Source organism: Lepisosteus platostomus, chromosome 13 (genome assembly GCF_059453375.1).
Source record: "Lepisosteus platostomus isolate fLepPlt1 chromosome 13, fLepPlt1.hap1, whole genome shotgun sequence".
Classification (NCBI taxonomy): domain Eukaryota; kingdom Metazoa; phylum Chordata; class Actinopteri; order Semionotiformes; family Lepisosteidae; genus Lepisosteus; species Lepisosteus platostomus.
The window spans coordinates 43,385,968-43,406,308 of record NC_142623.1 but is presented as its reverse complement, the minus strand read 5'-3'; the positions used below and the strand labels follow the sequence as shown (position 1 = coordinate 43,406,308).

General features: G+C 39.7%; 1 protein-coding gene across 3 annotated transcripts in view; it reads left to right on the top strand.

The window, feature by feature from the left end:
- sgcd (sarcoglycan, delta (dystrophin-associated glycoprotein)) overlaps positions 1-20,341 on the top strand; it is a 177,612-nt gene that overhangs the window by 130,172 nt on the left and 27,099 nt on the right. For all 3 annotated transcript variants that reach the window (XM_088604813.1, XM_088604814.1, XM_088604815.1), the window contains 3 exons: positions 3,110-3,211; positions 5,518-5,605; positions 7,634-7,753. In XM_088604813.1, the coding sequence (XP_088460939.1) occupies positions 3,110-3,211; positions 5,518-5,605; positions 7,634-7,753 (310 nt within the window). The remainder of the gene's footprint in view (positions 1-3,109; positions 3,212-5,517; positions 5,606-7,633; positions 7,754-20,341) is intronic.

The following is a 20,341-nucleotide window of genomic DNA, read 5'->3' as shown; positions in this document are numbered from 1 at the left end:
AGGCAGTCACAGTGGTAAGACCCTTAATGAAGTTACTGTATATTTTATATAAAGTAACACTATATTTACTGATGCTGGGTGGAGTTAAATGCAATTCTGTAACTGCAGAGATTATGTTATCCTGCCTGTAATACTGTGCATGTGTGAGCAGTTTTACTGTATACATAATCAGCATGTACAGTAAGTACATTAAATGGTTGAATGTAAAGTTATCCACATTTACAGTATGTACAATACAATATTTGTGTATGTGTGTAATACTGAATTACACACTGGTTGTGCACTCTGTGTCATTTCACAAACACAGGCATCTGTATCAGCAAACACTTGCATTGTCAAATGTTTCAAGTCCTAAATTAGCTTATTGGAAAAGTGGGATTGGGCAGCTGAAGCAATACACAGCATGTCCTTTTGCATCTTTTCATGTTGCTTGCAGAGACACAACGTGATCTGATGAGTGTTGATCAGTCACTTAATATTTAGGTCGATGAGTGCATTACATGTGCACAGAAAAAAAAACAGTCTCATCTGTCTGTCATTTGGAAGACTCCGATGTACTGAACGTTTAAAGATCAAAATGTGATAAACTGCGCATTACCAATTCTATTCAATCCGTTTCACAACATGTCACAAATACAGTATGTCATGAATATCTCTATTGAGTGATGTTGTAGTAAAAAATAATAGTAATTACCTCAAAGATTAACTTTCACTTCTTTAAGTTTGTCCTTGGATTGTTCTCATTTTTTTAAATTAATGCTTTTATTACTCACCTTATCATAAGAGTTCAAATATGGCAACAGTAATGATGAGTTTTATTAATCATCAAGTTGGATTAATCATTTTTTCTCCTTCTATAAACTCTCTTTTTCAGTGTAAAAAGCCAGGGAGATTGTTTAAGGCAACTTTGCAGGATGGTTTGATTAATGGGTGCTTAGCACAGCAAATCACTGTAGGCTGTTTTATTGCATATTAAATGGTTCCCTCAGTTAATGCAATCAAAACGATACCCGACAGGCCCAGTCTTTCAGAGGCTCAGAACCACCTTCACCTCCAATAAATATTAAGTGCACAGAGCAGTAACAACATTATGGAAATGTTTACTAGAAATCAATTACTTTTTGATGCTGCATAAACTGTGGCACACAAGCCGCGATGTGCTAATTCCCAGCTGAGCGCGGCTTGAGAGAAGATATACTCGGTGTGCGAGGAATGTCTCGCAGCACCTTCTGAATGATTCATGAGATGCGCACAGTGTCTGTGTTCCACGTTTGCCATGAACAAGGTTTTGTGTATTAAACCTGCTGTACTCCTCCTCGCGGACAGCCAGCAAGGCCATGGGCAAGAAAGCTGTGAAAAACATTGGGTGGACAGCTTTACTGTTATACTTTTACTTTACTTTACTGGTACAGCTTTTAACTCTTTTCCACTTGGAGGAAGAAACATTTCTTTTAAATTCAAGTTCAAGCTTATTTGTTATTCCAGTCATATACAAGTATACAGTGAAATGAAACATCATTCCTCTCGGTCCACAGTGCGATTACAGAAAGACACTGACAAAGACAATGTAGACAGGACTAATAATACTAATATTAATAAAGAAGACTGTGCGAACTGAGACAGTGTACACCGGAATGGAGGCAGGGTACACAGGATACGTATATACATAGTGAAATTTAACTGTTACAGAATAGTATAAAAAGCAGTATTAGCACCTGGTGCCAGATCTCAGAAGCTAAGCCTGGCTGGGCCTGGGCGGTTCTAGGATGGGGCCCTCTGCTGCAAGAGGTGTTGGTGGACCAGCAGGTGACGCTTTTCCATCTGGACCAGGTTTTTCAGACTAATGTCCCCCTCAAGAGCTGGCTGCGACATGAAAGAAAGGACAGCTGCGACATGGTCACCCAGATGGGAGTTGCTCTGCAGCGCTTTATAAAGTGGGGCCTTTCCTGCAGTACACACTTCTCTACTGTGTATATACTGTATATCTCCTTTGAGACCAATCACGATGGATGGTGCTACACCAACACAAACTTAAATGAAAGAGAAATAAACTATGCCAAAGCAGTCTCTCATACATTAAAAAATAATAATTTGTTCGTCTATTATTTTAAATAAATCAATCCAGCAGGGCGGCTAAGTGTACACTCTAGTAAGTCAGATACTGTTTTTTTTTGTTGTGTTAAAGGCTTAAAAAATTAAAACCGCACTTGGGTCGTGTGCAGAACGGTTCTGTCACTGAGCTGGAGGGGGTGTGAAATACGCTGAGGAAACACACTACAGCAGAGAGCCACACCTTACAAAGAGCCCACCCTCTAGTGTGTCTCTCACACCAGTAAGAATAAATATCCGCAACAGGAAATACAATAACCTCCATCCGTCTTGTGTCCCCGGCTGTTACTTACAGCACTCGGGCAAATGGGCTTTCTTCCAATCATCCCTCGAGGGAGGGCTGGGAAGGAATCGCTTTGCAGAGCAGGTGACGCATCTAAACGGGGGATTAGGATGAAGAGCGATGGGCAAATCCGTGAGGAAGAGAAAGAGATTCAAACAGTGAATTAAAAGGACTGGCGCCAGTCCGGATCATCATTTGCAAAAGCTAATTTTACTTTAAAAGGTTCGTGGAAATATGCAATGGACACAAGTTCTATTGGCACAGCATTGACTTCAAAGCCCTGACAGTCAGAATGAGTAAATATTTTAAGCTTTTGATTTTGTATGTTATTTGCTTTCCTTGGTGACATTACAGACTCCCGATAGAAAAAAAAGAAATGAAACTCTTTAGTATGGACTGTCAAGTGGAGATTAATGTGGTTCATATCTTCCAGTCTTGATCTCCATGCAGAAGGTGCTTTTCATGGGTAGGGAATCAAAGTGATTACAAAAAAAACGTACTTTAATCTTCTCCTACAATGAGTATTTTTGATACACCTCATAATTTGTATCTGAGTAGACATTAACCTTTTATACCTTTTGATCGGAAGAGATTTTCTACAATTATTCAGGAGTAGTTTTGTTTCCTTATACAGTAAGTGTAGTATTAAACCAAAACACACATGTATTGTAAAGGAATATATGAATCCTAACCGCAATCTGTTCTCTTCTGCTACAGGATGGAATGGGTCATCTACGAATCACTGACAAGGGTCTAAAATTAGAGGGAGATTCCGAGTTCCTACAACCTCTCTATGCCAAAGAAATTCAGTCAAGACCAGTAAGTACAAAGAATCCCTTTTCTAGAAAGACAACTCTTCCACAATAATATCAGAGCTACTAAAAGCACACACAAACGCGCCACGGGAAGGATTGACTTGGACACATCGTTGATTCATAATGAATGACATCGCCCACAAGAACGCTTAGGAATGTTCCTTGGCTTGACCCGATGGGCTGAGGGCCAAGCACTTGGGCAGGTGGAGGTGAGCAGGAGGAGGAATGCAAAGACCAGAGGTGTAATAGGGCATTGCTGGCTTTTATGAGTCTGAGTAGCAGATCTGATGGAGACCTTGGGGACCCACCCCTCCCAAACTTTTGTTAAAAATTCCATAAAAACATGCAGCAATAGACATTTTGGTAGTCTAGTAAAATCCTGATTAAAGTGATGTGGTGACAAAAGATTATTAGGATAACAAGGTATAAACACTCAAGAGTGTTCCTGAATTGATTTGCAGCGCTATTTGTTTCCTCCAATAGTTGTATACTGAGCTTCTCATATTCCTCTTGCTGTTGATTTGTTTTCTGGATAAGAGAAAGGTTATTAGCCATACAACACAGTGTTTCTACCGTTAGTTCTTTAGTTTTACCACAGTATAAAAGCTTAAACGTTTTCAGGCATATAAACAGAACATTCTTGGGTCTTACCTTAAATACATTCATGACGAGGTAACATATCCAGTTATCTAGACAATTCGATAGTATCGTTTTTTTTACCATTACTTACTATAAAAACACTTTCAGTGAAAAAGTGCAAATGGAGTATAATATTATCTGTAATTTATACACCAAATATTATCTGTCACGGTTAATCGCAAAACAATAGCTTCTTGCTATCTTTAATTAAGACGTTAATTGGAGCATGAAGGATTACCTTTGAAAGTAAAAGGGATTTGGAAGACAGAAAGATGCATTAGCTATGATTTGCATTGCAGTTTCAACTCATAAGTAATGGAATTTATCTTAAAAAATGGGGGTCACCAACATGCTCAGCTGTGGTTGTAGACCTGCTTTGTTTCTTAAATGAAATTGTCTTTATAAAAGTTGATAATTTATTGCTGACAATTGTGGGAACCATCTGTTACCCTATAAATCATAGAATAACACTGGCTTGAGATTTAGGGAGCGTAACTGCTCAGCTGTATTCAAGCCAGTTGCATTTGCTTGTGTGCACGTGTGTGTGTTGACAATATTTGTTTTTCACATTCTTGTCTTTGGTAAAAAAAAAAATGTTTTATCCGGAATTAAGTTACCCATCTTCAGTAAAGATCTAAGAGCATTTTGCTCCACCGGAATATATGTGTCAGCTGTTTAAAACAACATCTTTTCTTTCTTCTACAATTGCAAAGCGCTGATGTCAGAAAGAAAAAGAAAATGTCTGTGACTGTGACAGAAATAAGATTGAACTTAGCACTTGCCAATACCTCTAACAAGACATAAATGTCAATTGTATATATACAGTTGCATATACTTTATTCAGACTCATACGGAAAAGTAATTTTCTGTAACTGTCCTTTTCACTTCTAAAACATTACACTCCAAATCAATTTAGGCTTTTGAAACCATTAAAGTTGGATTTATGTCGTGGAAACACTTATTGAAAATGCAAGAGAAGTGGCTTGGCATTTGCTTTTCATTTTCAGAACTGATGCTGAAATACTGGACTTAAAAACTTAAGGGTATGATTTTAAAAAACAAGCTGAAGCCCTCTGACGTTAAACATGTTGTAGTTGTTCCCGTTCAGCACCTGGGAGTCTGGAATACTGTTTTGTGTGGCAGTACGGAGCGACGTGATTTGCTCAGCGGTACAAACACAGATGGGGCTGCATGGCTGAAATAAAAACGCCCTACATTTCTTATTTCGGCATTTAATAACCTACAAGGATGTAATCAAAGGTATTTATGATGCTCTAGCAAATAGCAACAAAAATTAACAGTGATGTACAGGGCTGTTTTTTTCTGAAACGTGCTACAGTACTTCCTCTTTAAAGGGTCACTAAATTGTTGGGCACTGCTGAAAAATAAATGCACAGCCGTGATCAGAGGTTTCTTGTTGTCATAGCCTTATCTACATCACTGATTAAAAAACAACGGCAATAATCAAACTGTAGAGGCAACACAGGCACTAACTGCTTCTGCCTTTGCTTGCCTTTATATATTATACTGCCTTCTGCCTAGCCTTTATAGCTGAACGTCTGTATTTCATGTTGCAGCCTCAACACCAAAGACCCCTTAAAAAAGAACTGTTGCCGTTCTGTTCTGTCACTTCACGACATTTCAAGCTGATCTTTTTTTTTTTCTTACCAGGGTAGCCCACTGTTCCTCCAATCCTCCAAAAACGTTTCCATAAACATCCTCAATGGAAAAAAACAGGTTGTAACACAGCTTCTCACAGGTAAGAAAAAACCCCTGGTAATGATAAAAGATAGGAGTAACGTTGCTGTAAGGGCAGTAATTCATAAAGGTCTACAAATGCATTCTAACTAAGCATTACTGCAGTAATGACATGTTTTCTGTTTCCCAATGATTTGACCTTAGCCATAAATAAGTATGTAATTGCAGATTCCCCCATTTTGGCACAGACTAAATAATGTGGAGAACACTTTGAATTGAAAACAAAACCCTAGGAGACCACTATATCTGTATTCACAGAATTTAAATGAAACCTGTTCTATTAAAGAGCTTCTGTCTTTTTAGATTGATGGTCTCTCTTTATTTTATCCAAAAACATTCCATTTGTAATTATCCCCATGTTTCAAATATCAAATGGCCAAGTGTTCAGTTGTTATGGGGTCGCAGTTGTACACCCCTTTCTGCCTGTTCCACGTACTTCTCCACAAAAAATTCCCTCCATTGATTTTTTAGTTCGAAAATGACTGCTCATCTGTCATGTAACCTACCTCTGTCAAACACATCATCCCTCACCATCCTCTCCCCCCCTTTCCGCACACCTGGCTGAAAGTAAGCTGCTGGTCCGTCCCAATACCCTTCATCCGCACACGGAGGTGGCCTGAGCTCTTCCAGTTAAGAAGCGATTTGGCCTCTTTCCCAAATCATTAGTTCAATTAGGTAAATAGCATCAAAACCAGTGCGCTCCGTAGCCTTTAAAGGCCAGAGCAGCCCACCCCTGCCCTAATGAGTTTTAATAGTTTGTACAGAAGTTATGCCTCAATGACCCGCCTAAGGACATGTCGGAGCTGAGCAAGTTCCTCAATATTAGAACTCGCTTGGGGTGGATTGCTGTCTTTTCCTCGGCTGCCAGGACATGGTGTTCAAGGATATCAGCGCGGTGTAATGTCCTGCCATCTGAAGATGTTTGCTGAATTAAAAACATATTTTTAATTTCCTAGTCCTCAGACCACGGAGGGCTTATACCGAGACGCACCAGAACACGTGCTGTCGGAATCACCACCGTGTCCGAACCTGATTGTGTTTTAATGCCCTTTTAAAAACCGCGAAGCACTCGCGTGGCGCGAACCGAATTACATTCGGAATGAGCTCTCTTTTATTATTTCTTGTTTTGTTGTTTGTAAAGAAGCTTAATTGTTCATTTACATTTTGGCAGGAGCAGAGTGAGCGTGATAGGCAAACAGCGTTAAATGTGCTAAAAGCATGCAAAAAAAATATCTGAATCGGCTGAGGAAAGCTGCAAACGGAACAAACAAGCTGCGAAGAAGGTAGATGTGTTGTGTGCTCGGTCTGCTGTTCGTCAGTCTTGTTCAGACGCACAGCTGCAGCTGGGAAACGATGTAATCTGACAGGTTAGCAGTGTTGATTCATCCTGTAAAGAGAGCTCTTCTGGGGAGATTGAGCACCAATATTTTAATTGCAACAACGCAAAAGACAACAAGAGCACGCAGGTGAAAAACAACCTATCGCTCACGCCAGCCGACGACTTGCATTTTATACTCTTCACCTCAAATAAAGCAAAACGCGCTGGGGGACCGCAAACGCGATTATAATTGAATCGAACACTTACTATCAGAAAAGCTTCAAGGAACCTTTCCTTGTCATTTTCTAGACTCCCTGCCATGGCTGCATCAAGGCTGACAGAGCAGTGGGATGAGAGGCTCCTTGTTTGCAACCCAAGCCAAACACTTAGTCGATCCCACACCACTGTGACATTTTAGTTATTCGTCTTGATTACTGGGTAGGAAGACTAAGTGGGTCAGCGAGCAGCAGATACCCGTGATCTTGAAAAAGCTGAGCTAGAAACGCTGAATGCCAGAATCATTTCAGCTGTGGTGTTCAGAAGCTCTGGCGAAATAATTACTTTTACTCATCCAGTTAAGGCTTCCCCCTGACAGGGAGCAGACCGAGGAATACAATGTTTTGTTTCTCCTTTGAGGTGACAGGTAGAACAAGCATGAAATTTTGTTGGCATTTACAACATTTATATCTGTGTGCCTGTGTGTGCTTTCAGGCTCCAGTGGGGTGGAAGCAAGGAGCAAGATGCTGGAAGTGAAGTCCAATGCTGGGAAGCTCCTGTTCTCTGCTGATGACCAGGAAATCGTCATCGGTGCTGAAAGGCTGCGAGTTCTAGGTGAGCAGACGTCGACACCAATTGGCCAGCTGTCTGGCTGCTAGCAAGTCATAACGGAGACACGTCACAATCTCGTACGTCTGTAAGACTTTTAAACACATAATGGGGACATGTCAATGATCCACTCAATATAGAGTGAGGGCTGGTAATCGGAAACGGATTTAGGGGCGCCACTGCTTCACAGCACCTTCACAAAACTTAAGTACCCGGATTAACACTGTCATGATTTGTGTGGCTGGAGCACGAAATGAGCATTAGGATTCAGCCCGTGAACTACAATTTCATGTGCCAACAAATTATACTGTACTGTATGTCGCATGATCTGCTAGCCTAGTGCAAAGTTTCTGAGAAGCTACTGTATGAGCCAGCGCTCAAAGTAAACAGATAGGATGCCTGTTTTTCTTTCCTTCTATATGTGTAGACAAATTAAGTTGCTCTTCTCTATTATATAAATGCACGAGAGTGTGCAGGAAAGAGAACTGTTTGCATGTCTATGCAGGTTGCTGGGCACTACCTGTACTGTATCTCAGAGAATGATGGATCAGGCAGCGTTATTTTTGCCACTACTTCAAAGGGAAAAGATGACAATATCTCTAGTTATTCAGGGCAAGATTTTTAATACTATGAACAGCTACAACGTCAGATAAAGACCTGTGTGGGTTTTGAATTGGTTGTAATGAAACTCTTTTTGTTGTTTTTGCTGAGGGGACAGCATGGTACAGCTTAGTGTCTAAGTCTCTGGACTCATGACATCTGGGATGTGGGCTGCAGACACTGCTGTTGTACTGTACCTTGACTGAGGTACTTTACCCTAGTTGTTCCATGAATGGAGACAAGGATTTGCTGAGGATCTGTGATGGACTGGCGTCCCACGCAGGGGGTAGTCTTGTGCTCTCTGTTCACTTACCACCATGGGAATTTGGTTGTGGGAGTGTGGAACAAGCTCCCTAGACATGTTGTTAAAGCCCATACCTTGGTTTCTTTCAAGAAAGAGCAGGATGAGATCCTGGGATCCATTAGCTACTGACTACCACATGGGTAGATTAGCGAAGGGCCCATTCTTTTCTATAACCTTTCTTGTGTTCTTACAGAGCGTTTTAACATTTGATCGCCATGTATTGTTCTGCTACACAGCCAATAACATGGTAATCGAGTCAAAAGAGATGCCAATGTCATTGATGTATTACTGTAAGTGCTCACTTGATGTGTACTATCTGTTCTCCATTTTGCCTGTATTTTACTAAGAGTTTAGTAAAGTTTCATACAGTAAGTAAAGGTAGTTTTAACCTCAAGTATAGTAATGATATTTGTGATTGATCTGTTTCACCTAAAGTCTCCTAAGCTGATTTTATAGAAATCTTACTAGGGATTTTCATCACTAAGCTGCTTCTCCATTTTCAGACAGTGTTTTGTGCTTTTTTCTGTTGCTTCTGCCTTGGAGCTACTGTATGTTTTGCCTGTACTTGGTGAGTTATCTGCCTTACATATTCAGCGATTACCTTAAGAGAAATGTTAGTACGCAACACATTCAAAGTGCAGGTTTTACCACAAAACTTTGGCCACACAGAAACTGAAATCACATACAGTACTGTAGCTACAGTTTTGTCCAGCAAAGCCAAACAAGGCACAGTCCTTGTCTGAGGTTTCTATTGTCCAGTGTATTCTGACTTCAAGGCTTTCGTGTGATTTTGGATATATAATTGAAAACTCTCTGAAGAACTGGCCTAGAAAACTGTGGTTTAAGGGGACATGAATATTAATGTTTTTAACGATAACCTTGATGTGAGGAAAATATCCAGAAAGAGAGTGGTGTCTCTAATCTCATCTAAACAGATCCCCAGTCTATATGAATCAGCAAGTAATTTCAAACTATTATTAACCGTCTTTTTTCAATGTCCTTTTGGATAAGCTAATGAATGCAAATAAAATTCTTCTTTTTAATGGGCAAGCACCAGTTTTATAATTAGAAGTAAGAATTTGTAACAATAAATAAAGTGAAAAATTACAAGCTACATAAATGATTTCACTTAAGGGAACTTCATGCAGTTAGCATTGGTGCCACAGAGTTAATGAAAAGCCTTTGCAGTAGAAAACCTAATTAGGACCAAATTACTCAACAGTGTAAGTTTTAAGTAGCAAAACATTATAAGCTTAATTAAACGTGCTGATATTGGAGGAGGATTTCTTGAGCTGTGTAAAAGCTCATTCATTCAGAAACGATGTAAGATGCTGGCAAGTGTCTTTTGAAATGAGTGTTTAGCAGGGGTAGCAGAATTTAGTGCACACACTCAAAAGAGTCATCTTGCCCAGGCAATGCAGAAGGGTACAGTATGTGAACAGTATGTGAAGAGTAAGTACTGCAGAGCCAGTATCTGGAGTCTCCCCAAGACCTTGGAAAACAATAGCACTACAGCACGTGAGAAGACCTGATCTGATCTGAAACCCGCAGCATTTAATCCACTTCAGTCACCGAACAAAATGTAATCCCAGCAACCGCCCCTTCACGGAAAATGCTGTGATAACAAATTTAATGTGTGAAACGATTACAAAATATGTTATTTATCACGGTGCAAACTTAACTTTGAGGATATTGCAGCCGTGTTGAAATCGCCGGCATCCATGACTTCCGGTCACGATGGAAATTTTGTCTTTCACTTGAAAAACATTTCTGTAAATAAGATGGTTTTACTTTTCTGGTTTTAATTGTGCATGGACATAAGCTGAAATAAGTGTTAAATATTAAAGAAAAGGTTCTCAATATGTATTTGTTCTGTATTTGGTCTTGGAATAAAAAAGGGACTATTTTATTTTGCATGAATAAACTTTCCTTCAGCATTAGTTCTGGTATCTAGGGTATTGTTTTATTTTTGGATAAAAACCTAAGCACTTAAAATTGTTTCTTGGACCATTTGATCGAGGCTGAATTTCAGTCCCAGAAGCTACTGTCGACTTCTTTTGAAGCATTTACTCAGAATCATGTCTGTATTTATGTCCCAAAAGACCATGTATGCTATTCTCATTTTATTACCTTTCTTTGTGTCTGCTGAGCTGTGGACAGTCATGTGATGAATCGATAAGAATGCTTTTCTTCTCCAAATCTAGTGACCTTCTGTGAAGTGGCCAGAGCTTGGGTTGAATTCACACTTCAGCCCGCCCAACAATTTTAGATTCCAAAAGTGTCATTTTGTATCAGATTTCGGTGTTCCAAAAGCATTCCTGTCTCTTCCCAGAGCCAAATATTTGTTGTGGAACCACAGTTACAGTAGGTCTGATTCAATCTGAGCCTGGCAGTGGGGTTACTGACCTAAATCAGACATGCAGCTTGCATCATGAGATATAGTGTCTGCATTTTCTCTTAATTAGGACCAGCTGTTTGTGTTGGCAATGGAGAAAAATACCACACCTGCAGCAGGACTATTCTGTACACGGATGTGTCAGTGCCTGGAGAATGGGATGGTTAGGTTTAGGGTTGGTATAGTGTTTCCTGCTATTGTTCATTAAGCTAAAATAGTTTTATGACAATAGGATAGATTCAACAGTGTTCAGAACAAATAGAAGATAAAAAGTTTAATATTTTTACTTTCCATACTTTGCAGTTCAACTCCAAGTTTTAGCTCAAGAACCCAGTTAAAGCTCTAAATAGGCACTTAACTTGACCACTACAGTACATCTTCGGATCTCTTTCTCATTATTTTGTACAAATTGAACAATATGCAAAAGATTTTAAAGGAAGCTTGGCCAGATGATTAATTCAATTAGACAAGTGCCTCAACGGAATTAAGTTATTTAAATTGTATTTCATTCTAACCCTATTATTCATACTTCAAAGAAAAGTTTTTATGAGATATGAAATGGGTTTCTTTCATGAACATGTACTGTACTGTACAGTGTTGCATGTGCCTCTTCAGAAGATACTGACGAGCCCTGTGGAGCTTTTGAGAAGTTGCTGAGTTTTAGTTCGGCTTTAACGAGCCAAAGTACTGAAGGCCACACAGATACGCGTTTATGGCAGAAACTTGATTACAGCAGGAATTTGATTATTATTTTTCAATATCGCAGAAAGGTGAAAAGTGATAAACAGTGGAAAAATAGGAAAAAGAATATTAGAAGTCAGAAGACAGAGCTGAGAGCTCACTCAGGCTCTACAGTACGAGTGACGTCAGTGCACACAGTGCAGGTGGCAAAACAGGTGCTGGGGGAGCAGAGGGCTTGGGCTTGGGTGGGACACAAAAACAAGCTTGTCACTGCCCCATCACAGGTGGGGTCCCTTGAGCTTTTGCTTTTTTCAGATGATTTTTTAGCATTTTAAAATGTCGGTTCCACTCCATATGAAGATATCAAGTCAATAGCAATGAACAAGCTCGTTTTTATACAGGCAAAAACAAGGAATATGTTTTTTTGTTTACGAAGAGATTCTTAGAATTTCATGATACATCGATTTGGTGCTTATTTCTCGTAGCTTTATACATGGTTGAGCACACCGCTAATGGCATGTCTGTGTTAAAAATGCTCATCATTCTGAGCACGGAACTCCAGATCTCAATCTAAATATGAAAACTGAAAATTTCATATCTCTTGATTTGTGTTACAAAGTTTAACAGATTAGCAAAGACACACTTTTGTAGCTAGTGAGAGATTTAAAAAAAATCCGTGTGGTACTGTTGGACAGTCATCAACTTAAAACACATAGGAAATTTAATAATATTTAAGCAATTGATTCCTCTATTTTACCTCCAACTATTAAAAAAATGAAATATTGCTATTGCAAAACTTTAAAACTATACTACATATCATGCATAATGGCAAGAGACAGTGCTGATTTCCCATTGGTCAACACAGGACTGGGTCTCTGATGTCATCCTGACGTAAGTGCCGATTAGCCTGAGTACTGTTGTATTCATACGCCTCCAGAGCTGCCCGTGACAAGAACTATTATATATGACAAAAAAAGTGTGAAAAAAATGTTCATAGAAATAAAAACAGTCTCTCAGGGATATTGTTGCATTTATTGTTGGATTGTACTAAAACAAGCCGTTGGAAAGTCAAAGTACTGCACTCCAGGGTGTGTGTTGTGCTGGGATAATGTTACATCTGATGCGTTTGACACACTCAGGCTGCAGGCCCACAGTCACTCGCTATTAAAGGAAAGTTATACATCTTTCCTTTAATAGCAGGCATTATTATTTATAGGCAATACCATTTACACAATCACATAAAATATATTGAAAAATTATTTAGTTCAGTACTGGGAGCGTAATGCTTTACAGAAACAAGTGAATGACTAGGTTTTCAAATACTTGAATTACAGTACATCCCCGGTTTATTTTCTAGGTTTCCTCAGGCATTAAGAAAAATGTGAAATATTAAGATTAATTAATAAACTGCTGAACCTTGCAAAACATGTTAATATCATCAGTAATAAGTCAGAAAGGCCCACACTAAGCAGGCAATAAATTTGGCATTTAAACATTACTGATGACTGAGCACATTTTGAGAACAAAAAACATACAGTACATAGCAATGTGATTTGCTGTAGCCATTAGTTAAAGAATAAATTCCCATAATATATTTTTTTCGTTGTGGGTTATGAAGCTGAAGTATCCAGTGTTTCATTATGATCAAGTCCCTGACTTTAATGCTGTAATTTCTTTATTCGTTTAGATCTCGTCAGTTGGTTCGCCCTCTTCATACAGTATATTTGAATACAAATCACAAGATTTATTTTTCCCTGACAAATTGTTTGATATCGCTCTGGGTGACACCGATGGAATCAGATTTACCTGACTGGTAAATTGTTTTCCAGGCTGGTGCTGTTCAGAGCTGTGTCTTCTGTCATCATTACAAAATCACTTCCCACCTCTAGCCTAGAGACAGGAAATTACACTTCATTTAGGCCCTGTTCTGTGGGCCATGAATATCTGTGTGTGTCCAACTGACAGTTGCTGAGCAGTGCCAGCACATTACATATTTTCACAGAAATAAAATTAATTGCCATAAAACCAAATATCCTAGCTCATCTGAAAAAAATTAAATTCATGCTTTACAGCCTTCTTTCAAGTTTAAGAAAACCACACAAGAAATCTTGAAACCAGGCAGTAGACATCTGTAACTCCTACTGCCTTTTATCCAGCTTAGATTACTTAATTCCACTTGAATAACATTCCTAAAGTAAAAAATAGAGTTGTTTTTATGAGAATCAAAGAAAGATTTTTTGGCTTCAGTATAGGGCTCATATCTAGTATGCATTATTTTTCCTGGTTAATCAATCATACGATTTCATGGTATCCAGATATCCAGATGTTCAACAACTTGTATTGTATTCCTGCACTTAGAAACTGATACAGCTCTCACTGAGAGCACTGCCAGCTCAGAAGAGCCCAGCAGGACCCATTGGTCTCTGTTATGCAACAAGCACAGCCTTGAACCAGCACCAGCTCCAGCTGGACCCCAAGACTTACCTGCTACTCCGAAACACAGCCTCACCTGGCTGAGCCAGTGAGGACTCTCCTGCTTAAGTGCTTCTGGGGATTATGTTCAATGAGTGTGCTGTTTTGCCACCTACTGTACCTTCCAGTCTGCAATTGTGGGAGAGGAAGACACAGAAGAGAAAATGCCTTTGCAGGCCCTTTCATCAGACATCGAACTGTTTTCAAGTTGGTGCAGGAGGTCCAGCTTTCTAGTTCGGCTGTCAAGAGGCAGGATAATCTTAGTGAAGGTTGAAAATGGCTCCCATTTGAATGTGACATTTCCAAGTGAGGAGACATGAGGACAACTGTGGTGCTTGATAAGATGTTGTGATATTCAATACTTAATTTTTAGTTAATCATAATGTCAGGAAATTGAAAGAATGTGGATGTCTGCTAGTTCACTGGGCTCAGTCTTTGTCCTTTTTTTTCACAAGAGAACGGCGGTGAAGTTCGTTCACATCAGGCACATAATGGCCTTCAGCCTCAGATATTGGAAAAGGGACGAACAGGGTAATTGCCTTACTGCCGAAGGGCTTCGATTGACAGACAAAGCTGGAAACTTAATTAGATGACAACTGAAACTCAGAAGAGGGCCGCAAAAATACAATGAGAATGAATAAATTAGAGGAAACCAGAGAGACCTGCCTCTCATACACAGAGAAGTGTGGTGCTAAATGCACTGAGGACTGTGCTAGAGACCTCCAAGGCATTTATTCCCTCACAAATTAAGTGAAATGTCATGAATTAAATTAAAAATGTAAATTATGATAATTTAGAATTAATCTGGAAAAACAATGCACTGCTCAGTGTCTTTAATGAAGTAATTGAAAGTTTATTGGCTGGGACAGACAATATGTCTAAATAAGTGCTGGGACAAGCTAATTGCTCATTTTAACACACATCCATTCACAATTGTAGCCCAAGATGTACAATGAATAATACAGTTACTTGATGAATTTATTTTTTCTTTTAGCATAGTATTTACACTTAAAGCTTTTTAATTAGCCCCCATTATATCCCATTGACACTCTGCAGCAGAAGCTAATTTAAACTGAATGTCACAGTTAATAATCACAACAGGGTTCAATTTGCTGTCAGGAGAGAAAGAAAAGGCTCAAATGTGCTCCGCTGAATAAGATGCTGGAGTTGGAAATTATTTTGTATGTTTTGTGCTTTTACACGAATAGTATTGGTAGTTTTGTTCTGCTTTACAGTATTTAGCTTACAAAAATGTAATTGCAGATTTAGGAAGACAAACGTGAGATTTGCAGGAATACTCACACATACAATACAGTAGCTGTTTTGATTTTAATTAATTGACAGGGAGGTCAGGTCTGGAGTGGACCTGTAACTTTAAAGGTGATTAGAAGTAGCTCCCTTCAGAAGATGGGCAGCAGTTTGTGTTCCCACTTTGCTGTTGCTTTTCAGGTTTGGGCAGCAGTATGTCATCTACAATTCAGATGCATGGGCTCTCCCCCAGAACCTCCTAGTGTGATTAGGGTCATTTGTATCAATATGCCTTTTCAGGTGCTTTTGATTCATTGGAGAACGTTGAATGAAGTCCGTTGGTCTAGCATACAATAAGAGTGTGCTCCCTGGATTTGAACCCATGACTCACTATCCCAGAGTCCCAACCACTACTCCACTTCCTTGCCTTAATTTACTGTACATGCAGATCTTATACAACGGCACAGGGCCCTTCTTAATGCATAGTTTCAAAGGGCACAGAGTGGATTTCAGCAAAACCCTGAATTGCTATTGTAATCATTTCTTCACAGTGTGCAATGGTCTTTGCAATGTCCCTTTTAAAGTGGAGTAGAAACCTGACAAAAGATTTGTTTTATTCTGCCGGTTATACTTCAGAACTTCACTTTACTGTGCGGTATAAATGAAGTGTTCCCTGGACAATCTCTGTTGCGAACTTTTGATAATAAGCCCGACTCAAGGCAAGCATATTCTTTAGAGCAGCCAGTATTGTACAGTAAAATGTACTTTGAAAGAAATGGCAAATTACATTGTAGGACTGCTGCAACTTTCGTCTGGAAGACATGAAAGAAAAAGATGAAAGAAGAGTATAATGGTTTAGAAATAGACGTCCACTTACATTTTTTCTTTTTCCCTTTAACTCAACAGTGCTGAGAAATCTACAGCATTGCAACTTTTATTATTATTTTACAATAACATTTGCTTTAACCTGCTTATATAGAGCCATTTCTTTTTGACAGAGCATGAAAAAGTTTAACAGTTCAAGCGGCGCATTTTTTAAAGTTTGTCCACATAAGCTACGAAAAAGAAAAAAAGCATTCTCATCCAAACGTTCCACTTACAGTACTTGTATTTGTTTTCGTTGTTATGTAACATTGGTGGAGACAGATGTATCTCTACATCTCTTTCAAAATATTTTAGTCTGGAGTGTTTCATTAGTTAATTGATCATGAGGGGTTGCCATGAGTTTAAATTAATTGAAAAATTATGCTTACGTGTGTTGTGCCAGAAGGTTTGGGAGTATATTCTGATATATAAAATATTATGTTTTCTTTGGATAAAAGTAATAATCAGTCACATTTATACGGGGCTTTTACTTCCCCAAAGATCACTTGTATGTCATGTATGTTTTGTTTCATGCATGACAGCTGCATTTCCATCGTGTAGTCTGATCTTGGCAGATCTCTGAAGCTCAGAAGGGCTGGGTATGGTCAGTACTGCCCTGGGAGATCTTGCAATCAGGAGTCTCCAAGCATCACCCTGGGCACTCGCCTGTCTGCTGTACTTTGGGAGTAAGTGGTAGCTCCATTGGATCAAAAACTAACACTGGGCGCGTGAGCCCAGCCAGTGGCACTATTCTCTTTTGATCAGAACCCACTTCATCGCTGGGGTTGAGTATCTTCCTGGGTGACTCACAGCCTCGGTTATCTACAAGCAACCCAAAAGCACAGCAGATCAGGTAACAAAATGAAAAACCACTTTAGTAAATTCCCTGGTTAAATAAAGGGGAGATTTTAAGGAGGTCAGATTGTACAGGCCTGGACACCAGAATTAGCGCCCCTACTCTAAAGAACACTGCCGTGGACTTTTTAATGACCAAGTCTTCAGGGCTTCATTTTAAAGTCTCATCCGAAAGGAAGGCCCCTCCTGCAGCACAGCGTCTGTCCTCAGTTACCATACTGGGTCAATGGTGTGGAAATTCTGGTCCAGATCCACCACTGTGTCAATATTGGCACAGTCTGGATGGAAATCGGTTTCTCTCAGGACAAAACTGTGTGGGAGTAGTCAATGATTATTTACAAGAGAAGAAAAGTTGAGCATTTGAGAAAAGTTGTGAAGAAATTCAGGCAAAAAGGAATATCTTTACCATGACAACACAGGTAATTTCCATATCCAAGCCACACTGGGGCAGAGCTTATCCGTAGCGTTTCCATGGAGATAAGCAGATGGGAAAACACCCCCTCACCCCCTGAACAGGACACTGCTCCTGACAGGAATGCTGGTCCCTGACTTATACAGCGGGGCAGATGGGAGCAACTGGGATAAAGTACAATACCTCGCTGAAGATACAGCAGCAGACTGCAACAAGGACTCTAACCCACAACACAATGAGGGCAGTGATCGACTGTACTTAATACACTACTCAGCCCCTGAGTGATAGTAATATTTATTTATTTTATTTTTATATTTCACTCTTTCATTAGAATAGTCTCTGCTAATTTCAAGAAAAGTATTAGTTCAATGAATGACATTCTGCATTTGCAAAAAAGGTTTTGGCAGTCTGGGCACTCCCTAGAACTGACGTTACAGGAATGTTTTCCATTAAGACAAAACACTCACTGAGAGGCAATATGGTATTCGATTCACACTCCTGAAGATCAGTGAGATTATATCTTCTCTCCTCTTTCCACTGGATGTAGACGATGCTGCAGAAGTGGCTAAATATAACAGGGAAGGCTGTAGAAGCCTTTAACAAATTATAGAGAGCTGAGAGATAAACCTGTCTTTGCTCTTCTGTGATATATAGGGCGACACAAGGGAAACATATGTTTTTAGAGTAACACGGAGGGGAAAAGAATCACGTCCATCTTGTTAACCTTTTTGATTATGTGTTTCCATAACTTAAAGGTCAAGATTAAGCCTTTTTTTCCTTTTTAATTAAGAGCCTTTATAACTCCCCCGGCTTAGGTCTAATCAGATCCAAACACCAGTGAATGAATCTCCCAAGAAGGCCAAAACCCCTTGTTGGAAGAGAGGATAGGGGAATGCCGTCCTGCTCCTGTCTTTATACTGTATATCACCTGGCAGAAGTGCGCAGATGGAGTAACACCTGGCAGGCATGATCACTTCTATCTGAATGTATACATTTATGATTTGTTCAACAGTACTGTACATATCCCACCGGAAGGCAAGCTCTGTAGCTGAATGAATGTGAAGAAGTCATTTTCGCTACAAAGATTGGGACTTATGAAATGATTTCATTCCACAGACAGCACAGGATGATAGATATTCTAATTATGTGACCTTAAACATTAGAAAGTGATGTCACATGGTACAAAATGTTTTTCTTCATCTTCTGTTTTATATTGAATTTATGTGAGTTTATGCCCCAGATTTTTCTTAAAATGCAGATGTCAGGTCTAGTCTTTCCATGCAGGGGTAGTGCTGTTTCATGTTCCTTTAAGCATGCTCTGCACAACAAATATAATTTTCCTGCTAGCGGAATCATTTGTCTAGTACAACAATGTTATTTAGAATTTATTGCACCACTTAGGCTCCGTGTATCAAACACAGGATATTCCCACATAACCTCAAAACAGCTTTTTAATCCAATGGGACAAGCAGACAGAATGGATTGTTTGTGGTTCCTTATCTTTCTCTACATGTGGACCCAGAGTGCATTATTAAAAATATTTAAATAGGAAACACGTGCTTATTGATCCCAATACTAGGAATTTCTACCAAACACTGCTGGACCTCTGAGTGCAGCTTCTGTTCTGTAAGGGTCTGGGATTAGTGTAGCTCATTCCAACGCTGTTATTCTAGCAGTGCCATCTCCAGTGCCAGTGAAGGGGGGATGGCTTGTGGGACAGATATTCCACCCATTTCCAATGGGACTGAAACCTGGGGATTTGGGGATCGGAGGGGGGAGGGGATTAATGGAAGTCTTCCTCTTTCTCTTCATTTAACATGCCTGTCACTGAGAGAGCCAATTGATTTGGTGAAGGGGTTCGCAAACCGAGATAGATCCTAGCCAGGTTCTTTCATCAAAGAATATGTTCAACAGGCAGCTGTTGTGTTTAATAAGCTCTTCCTTCAGGAAACTTCAGCAGGCTCTACGATCTGCGTTTAGCTTTCGATTGCAATTTTATTCTGTTTGATGACTGAGCACGTCAATTCAATTCTTGCCAGCTTTAAAAATCTAATTTCCTTCCAGCAAAGCCACACAAAAGCAATTGTTTTTCTTTCTTTTAATGAACTGTCTACTCTGAAGCCCTGACCTGAGCTACTTTGTGCGTACACTCTGCAAGCCCCTGGGGTGAAGATGTCTGCTGTTAAGTTGTAATCGATACTGATGCACAAAGAGTGGGGAAGTTGCCCTGCGTGCATTTGTACACATGAGGCACGTTTAGGAGCACAGCAGGAGAGAAACAGGTCTGTGGCTGCAAAGAGAAACAAGGACAGTTCATCCACCTGTGATAATAATGGGAAACTCACGGCCACTCTCACTCAAAAATGAGGAATTATAAATAGACTTGTGCTGTGACACTCTTGGGATCATATTTAAATGATAAGGAATCTCAGCAGCTCCTCATTCCTACCAGGTTTCAGCCTTGTTGATCTATAAGTAGCAGGGTGATCATGAGTTGTTTTAAACCTCTGGGTTAAACACATACAGATGCAGCCATTCAAAGTGCGCGGTACAGACACGTACCGGAGGTAATTGGCTACGGCGTCGCGCATTGTGACGCAAGATGATGCGCGGTACCGCGGTACGTGATTGGTTGACCGACAGGGGTACTCGTTGGTCTGTCGTAGAAAGACTTACAGTAAACGTCTTTACTGTGCCCGTTGTAGATATTGAATTTTACCACTGAAGGGAAATCTTAGTAGCTGAGCATTAAAAGAATAGGAG